At 44.0% G+C, this 21,754-nt stretch overlaps 1 protein-coding gene across 1 annotated transcript; it reads right to left on the reverse strand.

Annotated features, from left to right (window-relative positions):
• Positions 1-4,107: 4,107 nt before the first annotated feature.
• ACTR5 (actin related protein 5) lies at positions 4,108-18,430 on the reverse strand. Its single transcript, XM_074970097.1, has 9 exons — positions 18,047-18,430; positions 16,539-16,768; positions 14,526-14,695; positions 13,273-13,490; positions 12,812-12,994; positions 9,827-9,949; positions 7,327-7,466; positions 6,337-6,469; positions 4,108-4,703 (listed from the first exon to the last, which is right to left on the reverse strand). Exons 1-9 carry the CDS (start codon positions 18,428-18,430, stop codon positions 4,446-4,448), a joined length of 1,839 nt encoding a protein of 612 aa, XP_074826198.1. The 3' UTR covers positions 4,108-4,445.
• Between the last annotated feature and the right edge of the window lie 3,324 nt (positions 18,431-21,754).

Consider the following 21,754-nt stretch of genomic DNA (forward strand, 5'->3'; position numbering starts at 1 on the left):
GAATACCTGCTGTGCTAGGGAAGGAGGGATTCGAGCATTTTACGTTTCTGAAAGGAAACTCTTCTTGAAGCTGAACTTTTAGGGTCTCGACTATTATTTCACACCCAAAATAAAAGAGAAGAGAGGTGGCACATGAGAATGAAGGGCAAGACCCAGGATAGTAGGTCTCTCAGGTTGTCATGCATAGAACCCATGGGAAGATGCATGCTAGGGGTTTAGAGATAGTAATATTACAGGGGAAAATCTGTTGCACCATTTGCCTTCCCAACTTTTCATGCACTTCTCCTTCAGCCCCATTTCTGACTCTCTGCCTTCACACGGGTTGTCACAGGATCATTGTAACCTCTCTCTGGGAGGGAGACTCCTGCATTCCAACCTTGAGGGCAGTAATAATTCATGGGTGTCCTTCCATTTCTCTGGACAGCTTGCTTATACAGCACCTTACACGTTTCACAGATTGTTAATTGGAGCAAAGAGTTCTGATCTTGGGCTGCTTTGGTGGAGAATGAGTCACAGCATTGGAGTTATGTTGGGACAGGGAGCGTAAGAAGCCGCAAACACTAAAAACAAACCTGCCTGCACCTCAGACTGAAACCTGGGACATTTAAACAAGTGGCTCATGTTCTCAGTCTCCAGGACTTCCCAGTGATGTGTGGTTTCCACTCAGAACAAATCTAAGCAACTCTGTGAAAGGTGGAACCCAGTTGAAGATTGCTTCTTTCAGATTAAACAGCAGACTGAGTTTACCTAGCTTGTCACAAAGTGGTAATTTGTGTCTTTGTGTTCTTTTACCTGAAAGAGGTGATAACACACCATTAATTTAACGGAGTTGTATGTTGCTGTGAATTCACATGTTAAAGGCAACTGTGCCTCAATTCCCCTTCTGTGAAACAGGGATAAAATAGTGCTTCCCTAGCTTACAGGGAGGTTGTGAGGATAAGCACATTAAAGAGTGTAAGACACTTGCTATACAGTTATGGGCACTTGTGAGAAATCCCCTGTGGAAGGCTGCCTTGAACATCACTTTGTACTCGCTACACGCAGGAGATGCAGGTGGATTTTTTTGCAGTTAAGACACAGGGCTTTTTACTGGTTCGAAGTCACTCTTACAGGGGCTCTGGAACAATTTGTATAGTGGGGGTGCTGACAGCTATTGAACCAAACTGTAAACCCTGTATATGGTGGAAACCACTTCAAACCAGAGGATGCGGCAGCACCCACAACACCAATGCATTCTTACTACCTATTACACAACCCAAAACCAAGCTAAAAAACCTTCACCTGTGGGCCTGATCCCTCCACAGTTTGCATCTTCTAGTCCCACCTGGCAGAAAGCCCAGTTACAGGCTTAAATTTTCCAAGAGCCCTAGGGGATTTGTATGCCTAATTCCCATTATAATTAATGAAGGCCTTCAAAATCTTTCAGAGACTTTGAAAATCTCACCCATAAAACATCCATAGGTTGGAATGCATTTTTAGCAGCCAATGATTGCATTCCATCCCTCTGAGTTCTCATGGGATACTACAGCTAGTGATGATGTAAAGTGACAAATCAATAGTTGCTATTTTGGGGCATTATACAATTTTACTCTTTGAGCAGCTGATCTGGCATCTCCGGTTCCATCACAATAATTGTGTTGCTCAAATTAAGCAACAGACAATAGCTGGAACATTCAGCATAGCTAGTCTTTTATTACTTCAGTCTTGAGGAGCCTAAATGAATTCTCACTATTATTAAAGTATGTCAGAGAAGAGCCGTGCTGCCCCCATAGCTAGGGGGCTGTCAAAAATGAATGAACTGCTAAGGGATGCTCCGCCTTTCACCTCTACTTCATCATAGTGGGAGAGTAGCATCGCTACAGGTAAGGCTGATACTAGTTTGCTGTTTAACAGCTGACTTTTCTAAATTCTCTGAAATCTACATGCTGCCTGATTGTTTTGAAAACTGATGTGCCTTCTTAGGGACCCAGATCAATGGTCCAAATGTGATTTCACTTGAACAAGGGGTTCCTAAGATATACCCCCATCCTCACATCTCCCAAACAAGCAAGACATTAAAATTTTACAGGTTTTTTCCCTTTAAAAAAAACAAAACAAAAAAACCCCAACATATCCTGGAGCTCAAACTATGGTCCTGATCCTCCCCAAACTGTTATCACCTGCTTGGGATTGATCTCAGTTAGTCTTTGGCACCCACTGTCCTTTGGGCAAGCAATACTCCACAGTTAGGCAGGGGGTAAAATGAGGATCAAGCCAAGCCGATAAGCCAGAGGAAGTAATTTGCACTTGTGCAGCAGGACTGGGGCTCTGTTGCAAGACAGTTTACAGGCAGCCTGACAGTAAGTGGGTGGCTCAAGGTGCTGCACCATTGTTGCTCAACCTGGTGAGCAGCACCCACATACTGAGTCTGAGTCCTGTGTGTGGCAGTTTTCTTAGAACCTGTGTTGTGTGCACTAGTTTCTCTCTGCCTGCATTCTGCAGAGGCTTCTTCTGGAAATTCTGCCCTAAGAGCAAAGCTTCTGAGTTAAGAGCTGATATTCCAAAGTGCTCTAAAAGACACATGCATGCTCATTTGTTACTTCAGAAGCACGGTCAAGGAAAACAGTCAAGAGAAAGAAGACTCTAATAAGCAGCAATATTAGGGTAATGTAATTATGCTGCAGGCTCCTCACCCTTATCAATGGGATTGGGTGAACAAAAGAGCAAGTGGCTGTGACTCTCAATGCCAGCATCATCAAAATAGGTTCTGAGCATCAAGAAAAACACCCTCATAGAAAGTTTTCTATTCTAAGGATTGGTTTAAGGTCACTATTGGCTAACATGGCAGGAGGATACTGTTAGTCAAGACATAAATTTGTATAGCTGAAATTTATTTGTCAAGCTATCTACACATACCAAAGGTCACACCATTCAGCCCCCTATGTGCTCTACTTCTTGTGAAAAGGGGGGTCTGAAGGAAATGTCAGACACTAGAAATTTTTTAGTCACATCCCCTCTTTAAAGCGGTCACAGCAAACCCTGATTGCTATTTCCTCCCACAGGTGGCTGTAGGGGAACAAAACAAAACAAAACCAAACCCCAAGCTGTGCACAAACTACAATAAACTTTAAGTGATCTATGTTACGCAAGACAATTTTGGCCAATCTTTTCCTCCCCATTACAGTGGAAATCCTGGTTTAACCTTAACTGTGGTGGCACTACCATGTCACCCCGATACTGCTGTGCCACATTAGGACTGTGGTAGAATTCATGGTGCAAGTTGGGGTTGTTTGGTCCAGGGCTTCCTCAGATACAGTCCTCCCCTCCCCAGTGAACTGCTGACTTCAGATCTACATGCACAGAAGACTATTGGGCCAGAGAAAGGGCTGGGGTAGAGCTTATGGTGCAAAGGTGGGGTCATTTGATCAAGGGGTTCACAATGTCAAAAATCAATATATTAGGAGCTGTTAACTTTCAGATTGCTCTAAAACCCATAGGCACAGCAAGATGGTCTTAAACTGGTATTCCACAACAGGGGCAGACTCTGGGAGAGGAGGGGAGGAGAACCAATCAGGTCACATCTCTCGGGCCTATTGTCTCAAAACTATCGGTCGGTCAAGGGGCCACTCTGACCTGCACCTCTCCCCCGCCAGATCCTTGGTATAGTTAAGGATCTGGCAAGCCCATCAGATTGTAAGGTCTTTAGGCCAGGAGATCTCTGCATACTTCAACTGCAATTAGCACAAGTGGCCCCACTCCTAAAGGGGACAGTGATTAAAACAAATGATTAATAAAAGCTAATTACGGCTACCAGTTCAAAATATTACTTATTTGGAGGGTGGGAGGAGGAAACAAGAATCGATGGTCACACCAACAAGGATTAAAGCCACTGCATCAGCCCAGCTTTCTGTTCTCTAATACCAATGAAGTGTGCAGGTTTTCTTACAAACCACTCATACTATAATGGGCAAGAGAGACCCCTGCTGGACTGCTACATTATAAATCTTGCTTATAGAATAAGTCATTTAATAAAACAGCACTATGAAAAAGTAAAAAAAAAATTTTTATTTGAAGAATTCTATAAAACATATTCTATAATACAACTCTCAAATTCCAAGAGGTTGATCATGTTTTTCATCTGAAAGAGTTATCTTCTGTATTCATCCTCTTGCTCGATTCCTCATCGAATGGATGCATAGTCCCATATTCTGTGCAGGCAACATCAGATACGGAGCTGCCGAAAGCTTCCATGTTACAGTGCTATGACAAGGCCAGCTGCTGCACTAGAGACACAGAACAGCTCCCCCTCCCGATTGTTCAAGAGAAACTTGCTACCCAAGGTGCTAAATGCTCTGTGCTAGGCTCCAGCCTGCAGTCCATGGTGAGTTTACTGTCCAGGGTAGCAACTATTCCCTTGCTTGGCATGCAATCACTTTAACCCTGGGTGTGTGGTCAAATTCTCTCTGCTATGCCAGGTCACAAGGATTGCTTACACTAGCCGCCAGTACTTTGGTGGGTGCTAGAGCTTCAGTTGTCCGTGGAGCCTGTTTTGGAAGGCGAATGGGGACACAGACATTTGAAGCACAGTGCTCCTTGAGGTATTCGCCCCCTTTTTCTTCATAATCTTTTCTGGTTATCCAGCCTTCTTCATGGTTCACATATTCCAGTGCCCAATCCCTAGCTCCATACCAAGCATCCAGAATGGGATTGGAAGCAAGGTGAACCTAGAAAGCACAAAGAAGAGGTCTGTCAATGAAGGTGAGCCCCGAAAACAAGAGAGACTCCAGGAGAGAGTAGCCCCTTAACTTACTTCACAAAATTGAGTCTACATACTGCAATATTCCATACATTACGTTTAAGAGTTTGAGCCAATCCCACTTAATGCCCTGGAAGTCATGGGGGTCAAAGTATTGTTCTTTGGCTCTTGAAGACAAATCCCCAGTGGGTTTAGTGGACCTCACTAAACATCAAATCATGATGTACATGATTATGTACATCAAAAATCCCACCACAGGATTCAGAACAAGAGGAAGCCCAAGGTTAGAACAATAGTGGCGGGGCAGCACAGGTTAAGTGCACTGGCAGAACAGTCTGGCAACCTAGAACTAGAATAGCAGAGAAGAACTGCAGATGAAGAGTAAGGAGTGCTGTACTGGAGAAGCTTGCACTGTATCATCTTCCACTGACATTGCCCTTTTCTCAGAGATTCCCAGCACCACCACTGATTCAAGAGATATCAATGTTAAAATGAAGAATTTACGGCAGGGGCTTCTACAGCATGGACCACATCTTACTGGGAAGATCATTGTGTTGACACCTCCCTTTCCATACATGACCACATAACATCCGTGCAGCAACTACAGTAATTGCTTAATAAGGAAAAGTAAAGAAGTACTTATAGGGTACTTAGTGTTTTACTTGGTTTTTTTTTTTTTTTTTTTTTTTGAATCAGCAGCAGGAAACCAGAAAACCCAGCACAATGCAATCAATCAGCTTTCCAGAACACAGTTTAAGAACTGCCAACTTATTCTACCTGACTTATTGCCTACCGTGATCCTGCATTTAATATGATCAAATAGCTGGGAACCTACTTGATTGTGTTCCAAGCACTTAACTCTCACTCCTTGAAAGCCAACATCCAGCTGTGTGGGGCTACAGTGCAGCTGGGAATAGCAACGCAAGCATGTTGGATGTAGTGTACTAACAGGGAGTGTCACCTCATGGGTGGCAGGGTAGGCCAGATGGGAAGGCAGGGGGAAGAGAGGTTGCTGGGTAGAAAAAAAGAGGAAGGAAGAGACTATGTCAAGAGATCAAAGAGTAAAGAAGTAGGAACACCAAAAGCTGGCACTACGTTGCTGTGAGGAAGCTGGCAGCCCCAAATTCTACCTTCAGCAGAACTACACAGAGCGCAGCAGCAAATAAGGGGATTACATGATTAGGAGAAAGCCACCCAAAGGTGGTTAATATACAGAAAGATAGTGACTGGCATTCAATAGTAACCCTTATTACAACTGCCAAAAACATGGCTGCATCCATGTTTCTGCGCTGGTCAGTCATATGAAGGCCAGTGCTATGTAGAGTCATCAAATTGCAAAGCAACAGATATTAAACGAATAGACTATGATTACATCACTCATTTTATACTGTCTATAGACCAGTCTGCTATTTAAAAAGAAACGGCAGGCTGTGGGAAAAGCTGTGCAAGTTGTTTTGAGATGGGTAGGAAGGACTTTGCAAGTGTCATTACAAAACCATACAAGAGACTTGGATTTTGCCTCACTTCTCTTATGCACGTCTTGCTTTTTTTTAAAACAGAATACACTGTGAGCTTGTGCATTTTCACAGCCAATACCGCACCTGAAAAGAAGACTGGAATGGCCTCATTTCAAGTAGCTCCTTCTGGATTCTGGCTTTCAGTCCAGGGTACATTGTATTTCCACCAGTGAGGAAGACATTCTGGACAAGTAAAGCCTGTTGCTCCTTTGGATACCTGCCGGAAGAAAACCAATGCTTCAACTTCGGGAGCATCTCACTGCAACGAGCGAACAGCTATGGAGAAGAATACTGCCACCTCAACGTCAAGCGAGATTTCTTTGGACATAAGCAGATAGTCCTTGCTTCATGAATACCACATATGATGCTCATATTTGTTTTCCTGTAGACAGCCAGAAGTTCGCTGAGGTAGCAGACAAAGTCATTAAAACAGTTCCTCTGCTGGTTTCCACATTAGAATCAGAATCCTACATTACCAGAATTCTGTTTATAGTGATTTCAATCCGCAGTCCTTTATGTAGGGCTAGAACTTTTCTCATATTAGATTATTTTTCTGGTCCTACATTTGTGGGGTGACTCAATGCTGATAAAAATAAATGAATTCGGGCTCTGGGTCGGGCTGGGCATCTACTTAGTGTCCCTCTACACTGATTTGCAAGCCCCTGGACTATCCTAATTCTGAACGACTCCAGGTTGTAGTGTCATGATTCAGATTTCTATAAGGGGCTATTGTTGGCATCTGTATCTACTTAGGCTAGCACAGGACTGTTACTCGGTCACTAACGATTCAGTCCAGAACACAAAGGCCATATAATTGATCCACAACGGTCCAAGGCCAGCAAAAGAAAAGAGGATTTGAATACCTGTGCTGTCAAGCAAGCAGCTGTTTTGACCCAAACTGTGAGAGCTGAAATTCAAAACTAAGATGAGGATTTTCAGAGGAGCTTCAGGGAGTTAAATGCCCAGATCAAAATGAATTTTAGTGGGTTTGGGCCCTTAATCTGTTTTCAGTTTAGCCTAAAGGAGTTAATTCCATTTCCGCAAAGCAAAGCGCAAGCAGTTTTGCTAACTCACCTGTCCAGGACGTATTGCATGGTTTCTGCTATGCCCGCCTGCTCTTCTCCTATCAGAGAGGGTTGGAAGAGAATTTCTGGAACCCTGATTCTCTCCGTACCAAGAAAAAGCTGGTGGTATTCTGCCAGGTTAAACACGGGCTGTAAATATAAAACATTAAATATTAACTCTCTTTTCCCACTACGTTTTCCCCTCCCTGAAAGTATGCCTCCTTAACTACTATATTGCGGGATCTGATTCCAATACACCAGTGCCCTGACAGTTCACATACAGTTTGACTTGGCAGCATAGATAGGACTAACTCATGTTTTACCTGTGTTCCTACAGTGCAATAGGGCTTGAGCCTTGCAGGTCTGTAGAACATAGTCGATACGGTTGAATCATGGTTCCGTTCTATCGACACTGTAAGCCCCAAGTGTGTTTTAATCATGTTGGGGGACTACAGTGTCAAAGTCATAGAATTTAAGCCCAGAAGGGACAACCAGATGATTTATTCTGATCTCCAACTGAAATTAGACCAAGGTATTACAGCCCTCAGAAGACTAAACTATTATGTGCCACAGGGCGAGAACAGGATGTACTGAGGTGCACCAAATTTGAGGTTTCTGCAGTGGCAGGGAATTAAGTGAGGTATACTCCAATAATCCTGGCAAGAGACCTGCATCCCAGGCAGAAGATAGCAACCCCACCTCGCCTCCCCCTATCCCCCATCAGGTCATGTATAGCAATCAGTTAGACCTGGAGCACATGAACAAGAACTAGCCAGCCAAGCACCCGAGAAAGAGAATGCTCAGTACCACCTGAGAGTACTGGTTGTCCCCATCCAGTGCCCCAGCTCTGGCCATCTCTGATGCTTCAGAAGAAAGAGACAAAAAGAACCCAGATTACGGGGGAGGAAATCCCCTCCTGATCCTTGAGGAAGCCCTGAGATTTTAGGGACAGACAAACCAGAAGGGACCCTCAGGCAACATCAGTGTTGTAATCCATAAATCACTATATGCTTCGTTTCCCTTTCTGTTTCCTATTTTCCCAGCAGATTGCTGCTTAACTGGATTACAAAGGCACCAGCTACACAGGGCAGAGGTTGACAACCACGCTTTCAGTACAGTTCTGGGCAAGCCAGGTTGTAACATGGTTTGGCCAGCCAGTGTGGGCAGGGCCAAATCATGTTATAAAACCAGGCTTCAGCCCAAACAGGCTGCATCTATACTAGACCTTTTCCTTACTGTTACAATTTGAGCTCCAAGGCACTAATGGTTGCCCCTACTTTTAAGCCACCGTGTCACGTAGGCCTGCCCTAAGCAAGGTTAGAAGTCACGTTACTTTGTTAAAACCTCCACCGGGGCCTTGTCTATACTAGAGCTCTCACTGTTGCTACCATCAGTGGCAGGAACAGTCAAATAAAAAAAAAAACAAGGCTAATGCAGACAAGTGCATAATAGAGACATAGGCTGGAGCTGCGGTCTAGCCTGTTGTGACTGGGTTTATCCCCATCCATACCACCGAGCCAGATTCTGCTGTAGAAGTCAGCTAAGCAAGGTTGTTTGCCCTTTTTAGATATGGCTAAAGTCACTGGTAACAGAGCTGTGTTCGTAGAGCTTTAGCGCTGTTTGCCTCACCACTGTCAACAGGGACTTTTTTCTGACGAAGCTGCCAGCAGAACTGTGCTATAGACCAACACCTGACGTAGGCTAACAGCCTGTTAGCCTCATTTTATATTAAAATTTCTCAGGAAAAAAAAATCCCTCCCTATGTTGTTGAGGGAAACAATGCTAGAATCCTGCTAGCAGAAGCTACGTTGACATACTGCCGTAGCTAACAGGTTTGTGTTTCTAGTGTGGACAGGGTTAAACTGGTAGCAAGAAGCCCAGTCAGCTGCAATACCAGCAGCCAAGTCTCACTTGCTTGAAGGACATCTTCATGGAGAATGAAATTAAAGCATCTGTGCAACGTACCAAGCTGACCGCAAGAGGACAACTATCAATTCTATTTTTCAAACATTTAATAGTTCTTTCTAACGAGCCATTGTTTATAAGAGCCTCTTACAAGATGTAATACATTACTCCATTAAAAAGATAAACCTTAGTGAGGAGAAAAAAAGATCAGAGTCTTTTCATTTAGTTTCTTGGCGCACACCAGTCTCAAATCAGTCAGCTGAAACATGCAAAGTTCTAGTACGCCTCTATTATTTAATTGTGGCTGCAGAGGCAAACAGTAAGTTTCAAAGTATGATCACACTTTTTGAATAAGTATGAGCAGCTACATTAGGTAGGACAAAAAAGCGCAAGGGCCATCAATCCTCATGCACCAGAATATAACTGATCAACTGTGGTTGCGAAGAAGTTTCCTCCATAGTAGAACGTTCCAGGGGACGAGAAACCTTTCTCCAATGCACCCAGCATTGGCTGCTATTGAGCTAGGATAGTAGACCCACTGGACAATTGGTCTCGACTGGTAGGGCAATCCCTATGAAGCAAGGAAAGATTATAAAGAGTCAAACCTCCACGGTGGTAACTGGCTTCTCAACTTCAGGCTGTTCCTCAGCAAACAAAGGCTCAAACTCATGAATGCTTTCCACATCCTCCAGGGACTGTTCACTGCCCAAAGGGTCCAGGTCCAGGGTCTGGAAAAAGAAACCAAGAGGATCAGTTATTTCAGCGACCTTAGCTCCGATGTGCCAAGTCTATAACTGGCTGGGATTCTGATGAAACAATGGCCTGTTAGCCTGATCCTGCCCTGCTGCCTGAAACCTCATCTCTGGAATATACTTACACAAGCATTAAAAATTCTCAGGCACTGAAGAGAAAACAAAACCAGGGAACAATATTATATTATTATATATATATACACACACACACACACGGAATAAATTCCATAAAGCCCTTTAACTCCTGATCAAGATGCCAACTCACACATTAAGCCTCCTATTCAACAGACTGACCACCCATCCCCCTGAATTAGCCTTGTTAGAAGAAAGGGTCTCTGCTATCCAAAGTCTACATTAAATCTTATTTAAATAGGTTTTTAAGATCAGTTAGAAGAACAGGAAATGCACCAGATTTTAACTGCTCTATAATTACCACAATTCCTCACCTTGTTTGTGTGGGTCTGGAAAACAAACACTTACTGGCTACACAGCTGCCACATGAGTCTTGGAGTTGCCTAGTTTCAGACAAGTACGGTCTGTGGTGTTGTGCCAGAAAGGCCACAAGGACATTCTGTCAGACATAGGGATGGTCATATCTCCAAAGCTCTTCGCTGAGCAATGATACCTTTAGCCATGAGCCTACTCTTGAGAACTGGGCAAGATTTTTAGGGTAACTTTTTAAATTACCTCATTTACTTCTACAACAAACAGTAATTTGAGTTTGGGGTTTGTTGCAGAGGTCTTGGCTTTGCCCGTTGTACACCAAACAGGCTATTTTGAAACACTGAGCAAACAAAGGGAAAAAAATTAAGTTTTAAGTGGTCTGAGTATGTTAACAAATCCCCTCATTCCCTTTTTAAAAATGGGAAGAGAGGAATCTTAAATAGAAAAAGCTCTTGCTCAAAAGTCTTAAATGACATCCCATGTTTTTGGGAAGAGTTAATTTTAGATGGATGCTGTTAGCTGAAGGTCTGTTAAATGTTTAGGCTTCTTTTAAAAGACAAAATAAGACAAATACCCAAGAGGGAAGAAAGTAGCAAAAGATAGGAAAATGTGCCCACAGGCACAGCACATGGTACACAATGTAATTAACCACCCCTGAATCCTGGCTTTTATTCCCTTAGGGTAGACAGGCTCTGCACTCCAATCTTTCTGAGCAGATTTTGGGGGCAATTGGGCCCCGCCCCCCAGGCCTTCTCAAACAGGGTATCACAGGAGTCTATTTTATCATCCTTCCTGTTCAATGAGCATCACCGTTGGCAGGATTAATGAAGAAACATGGACTGAAGTGTTCAGTATGGCAATGACACCCAGCTCTACATCTCTGTCATGTCTGACCTGTGTGGTGTAGTAAAGAAATAACCAACTCTCTCGAATTTGGAGCTCAGATGAGGGCTAGCTGGTTGAGACTCAGTCTGGACAAGACTGAGAATATTAGTGGGTTAGGAAAAAAGTCAGCCAGAGGAATCAGTGAAGCTCCTATCAGCACCCCCAACTGAGGAGGTGCAGCCACCACCTGTGCCATCTTTATATTATAGATCCTGGGTTGGTCTTGGGTGGGCAGGTAGCAGTGACAGTCAAGATCACTTTTTCACCTGTACATGGTGAGAAGAGTGAGATTCTTCTCTCTGATGCAGGGACTGTGCCACAAATTTTCCATGCCTTGATCACCTCAACATCTGATTGCTGCAACATGCTCTAATTGGGACTTCATCCTGAAACCACTCCCAAATTAAAGCTAGTGTAGAAGGTGGCAGGCCAATTACTTGGAGTCTCACACCAGTGCTCTGGGATCTGCACTGGCTGCCAATAAAGTTTCTGGGTAGAATTCAAATTTAGTTTCAACCTGTACAGTTCTAAATGGTTTGGTCACTTGGGTCTACTTCTGTGCCCGTGCCATGCTGCTGCAGTAGAAATCAGCGAAGGTACTTGAGCTGGAGCACCCTCAGTACCACTAAGGCGTTAGAACAAGGTGCTCTCCGTAACCATGCCTCAACTTTTGGAACTTGGTCCACCCTTTGGTCCAAAATAGCCCAGATTTGTTAACCTTCCAGGCACAGTGTAAGACCCAACACTTTAGGTCTGGTTGGAGGGGCCTGATTCTTATTATGTCTGTTGATGTGCATTTATTTGTGAGTGGGATGAGCAGTCCATGTTGATATTACTGTGGAAATTAATTATGGTACCACAGAAGGTACCGAGAACATGGGATGGACACTTTTACTTGTATTTCAAAAATTGAATAATACATTGTTCCTAAATTTTTTATGGGTAGAGTCTGGCACAGGAGAGGAGAAGGTGGTGCTATGGGGATACATTGTATAACGATACTAAGTTATAGGTGCTGCTTAGAGCATGTGTTAAAAAGAAGGAAAGGAAAACATTCAGCCCCTCCGACTGCTCTTGCCCCAATCCCAATGAAGGTACTTTCTCCTTCCCCCACCCTCCTAATCGGCTCTGGGGGGAACCAGGGAAGCCTGTTCATCCCAGATAATTGTACAGTTTAACTAAGTGTCAGGATGGCTGATCTGATTTTTGTATTGGAGTATAAATCTAAACAGACATCCAAGAGATGCGTGAGGATACTGAGTGCTGAACGTAGCAAGAGTTGTAAATTTCAGACAAAACCACAAAGCCAGCTCCAGGCGTACCCGTAGCCAGGTGGGAAGAGGGGTCGCAGTGGGGCAGGGCAGCAGTACTCAAATCAATAGGGAGTTGCAGGTTGCTAAAGGGAAGAGCCGTTCAGTCACAAGAATAGTCTAGGGAACGGAGACACTCTCAGGATATGTAATTTTGAGTGCATGTAGTAACAGAAGTAACCTGGCTTCAGTGTCGTACCTCTGGTTTGCTATCCACAACATCCACTTCAATGCTGACTTCTGCCTGTAGGATCTTCTGTTTGGTTTGTTCGATGGCCAGACTCAGCTTGTGGATGTATGACTGCAGTTCCTCGGCAGAGTCCATGTTCAGTTCAACCAAACCTTTGTGAAACTGATCCATCTGACCATCTTCTAGCAGTTCCTGCAGAGAGATCCCACCATTAAGTAGATAGTGGTTGCCAGTGGTCCTATTGAAAATTCCAGGGGAAAGGCACTGGACATTTCCCCTTGGCTGCTGTAGATCATAACACAACTCCATCTGCTGTGATGCAGACTTGCTGCCTTTACAGGGTAACTGCTAAGTCTTCAATGTGCTGTATGTGAAACAGTGCCATTCTGGAGACGTTGCCAGGTCATTAGGGCTCTGAGAGCAGGACCCTCCACCCCCAAACACACAGCAAACTCATCTTCTATAACTACCTGCACGTAGAGCAACCTGTCCAGCCTCTCTTGGTCAAGCTGCAGTTTCTCCTCCCGCCGGCGTGCATTAAGCTCTTGGAGCCTACGTAGCTGCTGCTGCCGCCTCTCCTGCTTCTCCTCTGATGTCAGGGTGCTACCGAGGAGTTTGCTGGAGAAGGGCAGCTGCATCTTGTGCACGTTGCTCTCGTAGTACTCAGGCGACCTCCACTTCTGCAGCTCTGTGGGAATATTTTGAACGCAAATAATCTATTTGCCAGGCTGACACTTTACCTTGTCCATACCCCGTTCTGGAAGTTCTCACATTAAAGAACACGGTAAGAAGCAGCAATCTAGTTTGGGACCCTTTCCTACTGCCTAGCCAACCATCGTTCCCTGTTAGCTGTCCCCTCAAAGTAGCACCTACTGAATGTGAGAGCATTAGATTGCATACTCAGATCAAGAGTCTTCCAGTCTGTCTCGCTGCACTCTGATCTCCAGAATGCAAAAAGCATGAAATAGAGGAGTGGTGAACAGGGCCCTAACTCATTCTTAAAGTCCTTCTGCCCAGGTTGCATGTCTCCCTGTATTTCCACAGGCCCTTGCAGACTCTTTTACTGTGCAGGATTTTTTCATGAAGTAGTACTTTTTAAACACAAAAATATATAAATAAAATTCTTCTAGAAAGTACCCATCCTTTGAATGTATCCTTCTTTGCAAGATGCCTAGAGTGATTCCTAGCTTAGCCACTACATTTTAGGGCCCCTTTGGAAGATTTTGTGTATCAGTCTATCAGATGCATTCTCTGAAATGCTAGTAGCCCTAACATGATAGAAATGTATTATGGATACATGAGAAGCAGAGAATGAACCAGATCAGAAACAGAAGTGAAGCTGACTGGTCTATTTTCATCCAATGCTAGCAATAAAGAAATGATAAAAAGGAAAATTTGATTTTAAAATATGTACCCATTTGAAATAATCCCAGTAATTAGTAACAGAAGGATTTTATACTAACAAAAATGTTTTTAAAATAGCACGAGTTTTATCTTTATAAACATTACTTTAAATTTTCTCTATTTTATGGACTGCTATGAAACTGTTGTCCCATATGTGCTACAAGCTGGACTAATGAAGGCCATGAAGGCTTAACTGCTTTATGTATGAAGACTGTCAGAATCTCAGTAAAAGGAGAATCCTGTTGACCTGACAACGAGGTAGAGGACAGGATCAAGCTTGAATTAAAATTGTGTGGTTTTGATTTACACCCAGCCTTACCTTCTAGATAATCCTCTGCAATATAGCTGTGTTCATGCAGTATTTCCTCCATGCGGCTGAGAGTGATGGCAGCAAAATGCCCAGGGTATTTCAGCTGCAGAAGGCGCTGAAGGTACACAGCTGCCTGGCATCCGCCAAGATTGATACGTTTGCAGTTTTTAGCATCCAATCTAACGCAATACAAAAAAGGCAGACAAAGGAAACTAGAGAAGTCCAGAACTTCACAGAATAAAACATCTCTTTTAAATCGCAAGGGAAATAATATTGATTATAAATAAGTAGGCAAATACATAGCAGATCCAACACCTTTACTACCCCCAACACCATCAACTGTAGACACTATTCAAAAAGCTTTCTAAGTTTCATTTTTTGTTTGCAAAAAGCCCCTACTGTCAGGTCGTTTTGGTTTGCTGAGTTTTTGGGAGGTCGGGGGGCGGGGGGACAGAACAGGCGTAGAACTGGCTTTACAGAAGGGAAGATATCAAAGATGACTGGACACAAAAAATGTCTGTGCCCACTGAGACCTGGAAATCCCATAGGATCACAACACTTCTAAAGCAATGGGACTCAAAACAGGTACAGTCACATTAGTTTCAGATCCTTTAAAAAAAAAGGCAGGGGGACATACTGGAAAGGGGAAAAGTTGATTAAGAAATGCTTGAATATAAGAGTCGCAGGAGATTATCAACAGAGCATATAACACTCAATTAACACCAAAAAGAAATACTTGGTCACAGTGGATTAATCTTCCCCCAGCGTACAATCAGCTTGCAGAATCCATGGCCAGAGGTTCAGAGTCACCTCGACTAGACCAGTGGCTCTCAACCTTTCCAGACTACTGTACCCCTTTCAGGAGTCTGATTTGTCTTGTGTACTCCAAGTTTCACCTCCCTTAAAAACTACTTCCTTACAAAAATCAGACAAAAATACAAAAGTGTCTCAGCACACTATTACTGAAAAATTGCTTACTTTCTCATTTGTATCATATAATTATAAAAGAAATTGATTACAATATTTATATTCCACTTACATTTCAATGTGATACTTGAGCCTGTTTTTCACTTATGAGCCATCCTGAAGATGGAGCCCTGCCACCCGGAGCTGAAGCAGGTAACTTAGTTTTGCAGGGGCCCCTGTTACGTGGCACCCCAGACAACTGCCCTACTTGCCATCCCCTAGGGCTGGCCCTACGCTTGCGACCCTCTAAGTCCGTCCTGTGATCCCCCTGGGGGTTGCAACCCTCAGGTTGAGAAACACTGATCTAAAGGAGTTGCTACCCCCCTAGAAGACCTCTGCATACCCCCAGTGGTATGTGTACCCCTGGTTGAGAAACACTGAACTAGACTATTTTGTGAAAAACAATATGTCTAGCTATGCCAGCTCACAGAAGCACAAATTTTCCTACTTCACGGAGTAAACTGACTGCTAGAGAAAGCTCCCTTCCCTGTACAGCACTGCACAACTGGCCATGTGAAGAAAGTTTGCCTTTCCCTGAAGCATCAAGTATAGGCTATAGGACCACTTACTGCAGGAAGAATACTGGAATGCATGGATCAATGGTCTGATCAGTTTGGCAAAGCCCAGGTGAGGGCTTCACACGTCTGACCCAGCCTTTTAGACTGTCGAAACAATCACATTAAACACAATGTATGTACCTTTTCTACTGTGTCTGGTATTTTACTAGTAGAAAGATTATCTTACCCCTTTATTTTAGAAACATGGATTTATGCACTGTAACAATAAAGAAATGCATTGTGTGTATTCCACAAAGAGTACACTTCACCCCAGCATTCAAGTATATTAGCCCAAATCTTGCTATTAGGAGGTTGACCGCACCCATCCTTTCTTGTCTTTAATATACATTTGAGCCTGCAAAGAGTTCAGGTCCCAGCATCTGTTTGGAGCAAAACACACACTGAGGGAACCTGTTGTATCTGCTGCCTACACGTCTGTATTCAAAATAAGAGCCGCTGTGCGTCACTTTGTGGAAACCTGTGCTAGAGCGTCACTCACCTGCCCTCTAAGACTGGCAAAACGTGCGTGCACTGATAACCAGAAGACACTATCAGACTGTTGCAAGGCCAGTCCTGCCTTCTGTTGTGGTGGAAGCTGTACATGCTGTCCACTCCATATGAAACCTTTGGGACCTGGTAACATTCAAACAGGAGCTCTGACATCATTTGCCTCGAATACAGAGGATTGCACACTGCTTCTGTTAAAACGATTGGATGGTCAACACAACCCTACAGCAGAACAATGGGACAGAGATGATAATAAGAGAATTATGATGTTCATGTGATCAACACATACTGAACAGACAGATCTTTTCTCATTTCTAGTTATTTTGCATATAGAGCTTAAAAGATATATATGCAGATAAAGAGTGAAAGTACATTTCATTTGTTAGTCTCCCTCAGCCCTACTTAAGGAGCATAATGCAAATACTTATGGGTACCAGCAATAGCTCGGAGCAATGATTGGTATACATTGTTTTATAGACTACTATAAAAGTCAGGATTAAGTGACAAAGTAATAAAAATACCTGAACCCTGTCTACCCTATAAATTCCACCATTACTTCAACTAGTAGAGAATAATGGGCTGGGTCCTAATTTTAGGAAGAAAAGGGAGCTTTTTAATGCGTCTAAGTGACTTAGGATCCCAACTCCCATTTCCAAAATGGATTCAGGCAGTTAGGAATCTAATTGTGAGTGGGATATAGGCTCCTTTGAAAGCTTTACCCAAGGCTTAAAAGGGCTGGATTTTTTTTTTTTTTTTTTTACACACAATATGGTAAAGGGCTGTACAAACAAAATACAGTCTGATATATAAGACAGACAACTAGGTCAAGGAGGGACGGTCACTCAGCTAAACCCCCAAACCTCTTTGCTAAAGGCTGGCTCTAAACAACTTGTTCTCAAACAAGGTCCTGCAACAAGAACTCTGCAGAGCCTCCCAGAAGTCAACGCCCCACTCCCGGTGCAGTTCTCAGTGCAGGACGGACTGGACAGCTTCGTTTTACAACCCAGAACCCAAGACACTGGGCACAATCAGAACACAGCCCCCTAAAGAGAAAACTAGAAGCACCTTTGGGATTTCCTACCGTAACACATACTCTGTTCCGTACCTCGGCCGTCTCACCCCACCAGTAGCTTTACCTGAGAACGCCCCCATTTCCCTCCGTTATTGCTCAGCCACAAACTCTGTCCCACCCCAAGCTCTTCACCCTTCCCATCCCGACCCCCCAGTCAATACCCAGTGTCGATCTACCTCCCCCGCCCGCCTTCCCAAACAGTGCGACCAGAAACCCTTCTCCACTTCTGCTCCTCCTGGATCCTCCTTCCCACAACCGTCCCCAGCCATGCCCCTCACCCCTCTGCTCAGGCTCCACCCCCCATTCCCCGCTGGGTTTCACCTGGTCCTTCCCCGGGGCTAGCGCCCCCCGTCCCTGCTCTTCCCCGCGGCCCAGGTTCAGATCCCTCCTCGGTCCCCCCCGGCCCCGACCCTGCCCCCGGCCGGCACCTGCGAGGAGACGCCCAGGCGCTGGAAGATGTGGTCGAACAGCAGCTCCTGCAGCTCCAGCTGCACGGGCACGTTGCGGTCGAAGGGCGAGCGCAGGAGCCAGCGCAGCGGCTCGGGGCTGCCCAGGTCGTTGCCCACCTGGGTCTCGGCGCCAGCCCCGCCCCGGGCCCCCCGGCTGCGGGCCGCTAGCGAGCGGAATCGGAGCAGCGGCTCCCCGGGCACCTCGGGGTCCGGACAGGCCCAGCCCGCCCGCGCCTGGAACGAGCCGTTATCGATCACTAGCGGCACGGGCTGCGGCGTGCGCACGGCCGGGCGGGGCCCCAGCACCGGGTCCGGCAGCCAGCGGGCATCGCGGAACGGAAACACCAGGCCCGCCGCCGCCATCCTGGGGCCGCCGCGCGCGCGCTAGCTCCGCTCCGCTCCGGCCGGGAACAGGAGCCCGCCACCAGCGTTCCGGGCCGGGCGGAGCTCAGCGTGCAGCGGGGCGGGTGAAACGGGTCGCGACGTGGGCAGCTGCTGTCTGCGGACAGCCTCCGCGAAGGCTTAACTGCTTTGCCTGTGGCCGCCTCTGCGTTCGTCCAGCTTGCAGGGCATGCGGGACAACCGGCTGCTAGCGCTCCCGAAGCGAGAGTCCATAAAACAGAGAGACCTTAAAGGAATGTTTGTCCAGATAAAAACCATCCTGTTGTTTTTAAAACACGTCTTCATTGTGTTAGTGTAAAATCCCCCTGTTACTAATAACGGATTATTTCCGATGCATAGGTTTCAGAGTAGCAGCCCTGTTAGTCTGTAGTCGCGAAAAGAAAAGGAGGACTTGTGGCCCCTTAGAGACTAACCAATTTATTGGAGCATAAGCTTTCCTGAGCTACAGTCTCTAAGGGGCCACAAGTCCTCCTTTTGTTTTTCCGATGCATAAAGTTTTAAAATCAAATTTCGCTTTTTATCATTTCTGTATTGCTAGCACTTGGTGAAAACAGACGCGTCAGTTTCACTTCTGTTTGATCTGGTTCTTTCTTGCTTCTCAGGTGAACCTCACATGGTTCTGTCCTTTAAGGGTAGCAGCCCTGTTAGTCTGTATCTGCAGAAAGAACAGGAGTACTTGTGGCACCTTAGAGACTAACAAATTATTTGAGCATAAGCTTTCATGGGCTACAGCCCACTTCATCAGATGCGTAGAATGGAACATATAGTAAGAAGATAGATAGATAGATATACACAGAGAACATGAAAAGGTGGAGTAAGAGGCTAACTAATTAAGATGAGCTATTATCAGCAGGAGAAAAAAACTCTTGTAGTGATAATCAAGATGGCCCATTTAGACAGTTGACAAGAAGGTGTGAGGATACTTAACATGGGGAAATAGATTCAATATGTGTGATGACCCAGCCACTCCCAGTCTCTATTCAAAACTCCCCAAGTTAATGGTATCTACTTTGCATATTAGTTCACGCTCAGCAGTTTCTCATTGGGGTCTGTTTTTGAAGCTTTTCTGTTGCAAAATTGCCACCTTTAAATCTGTTACTGAGTGGCCAGAGGGGGTTGAAGTGTTCTCCTACCGGTTTTTGAATGTTATAATCCCTGATGTCATGTTAGCATGTCTAGCACTTCAGAGAATAAATGTGACAAACTGGAAGATTTTGCGTATCAAAGGGACCTAAAATGTAGTGGCTAAACTATAAGTCACTTTAGGCAGCTTTCCAAGAAGGTTAATGCTAAGGATGAGTACTTTCTTGAAGAATTATATAAAGAAAGAGCTTCTACAAGAAGCAGCAATTCAGCAAAAAAAACCCCACACCTGGTAAAACTGGTTTATAAGCCAAGCTTTGCCACCCCTCAGTTTCACAACTCATGATGCTTAGGATCAGAGCGGAGACTTTTCCGACTATGCTTTCCCCTTAAAGCCTTCCAACTAAAAATTATGGCAGTTAAACCTTTTAAATACTTTATTTCAAAGCCTTAATTGTACAGTTTTTCTTTAGAAATATTTAACTAAATTTTTAGTATACCTGTGACTAAGAGAAGCATTGTCTAGTTAGAGCAAGAGACCTGAGTCACTAGTGTTGGGTTTTGTTCCCCCTCTACCGCAGACTGGCTATCTAGCCTTAGGCAACTCACTAAGAGCCTGATTTTCAGAAATGCTGAGTCCCTACAATTCCCATGAAAGTCAATGGAAGCTGCAGATACTCAGCCTCTTTGAAACACCGCCCACTGATTTCTTTGTTTACCCAGGGTACAAAGTAGGAATAACAAGACTTCCCTTGCTCACATGTGTGCTGTCAGGGTTAATTAATTAGAATTTACAAAGCACCTGGAGAATCTGGGATAAAAAATTCAAAAGGTTTTGAATATTATAGAAAACTATATTATATAGTCTATTATAAACTATATTATATAGTCTATTATAGAAAAACAAATGTATACACAAACAAGAAAATTAAAAGCATGCAAACATTAGTAATGTGCACTTATATACCCCCCTTCATCTGACATTTTTTTCCAAGTGCTATACAAACAATTAAGCAACACAAACTCCCTGAGATGAGTGGTTAGTAATGGTTTTATCTGATTGATGGAGAAACACACAGAGAGAAGTTAAGTGATTTTTCCACTGTTGCACCATAGGTCAATGAGAGAGCGTGGGCTTTTTCCTAGTGTTCCTGCTCTAATCACTGCCAAACTCCCTTGTGATTAGAAATAAGTTAAAACCCACAATTCCTATAAAAAGGAATATTTTGCCTTTCTTAAAGGGAAAAAAAGAATAGATAACGAGTTACTAATATACTTGTCAAGGAAAGAAAAGAATCACAAAGGGATTCAAACATACTGAGATGGTTATACTACCTATCTATCATTTCTCTGAAAATTGCTTATTGCTCATCTCAATTGTGAGAGCCTGACATAAGAACTTTTCACTAAATATAAGTTTCTTCTTTAACCATCTCTGTAGGTTTGATCCTGATCGCAGTCATTTCTTTCCTTGGAAGGTGTGCTAGTCACCTTGTTTCTGACAAATATTAAAGTGCCTTGTCATCTATTTTTTTACAGTAGGCATGGAAGTACTGTTTATTATATTTTTATAGGCTTTGGGGGGGCTCATAATTTATGGCTATCTTCTAATTGCAAATATAAGGAGGGGCAATTAAACCAGATTCTTTCCAGTTTATTTTTTTCATCCTGCCCTTAATCCTTTTTGTTTCCTTCCTCAGTGGGCTACGGGTTGTCCTTCATACTAGCTAAGCTGAGAATGACAGCATAGTCTTTTTGTGACACACACTGTGATGCTACCAAAAGGTAGCTACTGAAGCAGAGTAAGCAACCAGTTTAGTCTTAGCTTGCCCTGAAACTAGCTATGAGGTATCCTCTGGTTCCTTTGGTGAACGATTTGACCTTTCCTCTTCTCTTTTTTTGGTTTTGTTTGCCATTTGGGTTGTTGTTGATCCTACTGATTATCTGGCTTCACCTTTTACTCAATGAAGGTAAGTTTTACTATCAGATAGATCAATGTTTTTGTATAAAGGCTTTAAGTATTAGCTTTCCTTTTACAGCACTCTGCTAGCTATTTTTAGGCTAATGCAGCTTGCCTCCTAAAGAAACTAAAGGCTTTCTCAATGCAGCAGGTTGTATGTGGAAAATCAAGCTCAATATATGATGTTTTATCAGTTAACAGGTCCTTCTAGCTAGACATTCTTATTAATGGTGGATTCTCTT

This window comes from Natator depressus, chromosome 13, assembly GCF_965152275.1.
Source record: "Natator depressus isolate rNatDep1 chromosome 13, rNatDep2.hap1, whole genome shotgun sequence".
In the NCBI taxonomy this organism is placed as follows: domain Eukaryota; kingdom Metazoa; phylum Chordata; order Testudines; family Cheloniidae; genus Natator; species Natator depressus.

Excerpts from the sequence above, each read along its gene's own strand:
- ACTR5 (XM_074970097.1), bottom strand. The coding sequence starts at position 18,430 with ATGGCGGCGGCGGGCCTGGTGTTTCCGTTCCGCGATGCCCGCTGGCTG. Across the intron at positions 16,769-18,046 it reads GCCTGGGCGTCTCCTCGCAG|GGTTGTGTTGACCATCCAAT; the intron begins GTGCCGGCCGGG and ends GTTCTGCTGTAG. Across the intron at positions 6,470-7,326 it reads ATGCAATACGTCCTGGACAG|GTATCCAAAGGAGCAACAGG; the intron begins GTGAGTTAGCAA and ends TTCTTCCGGCAG.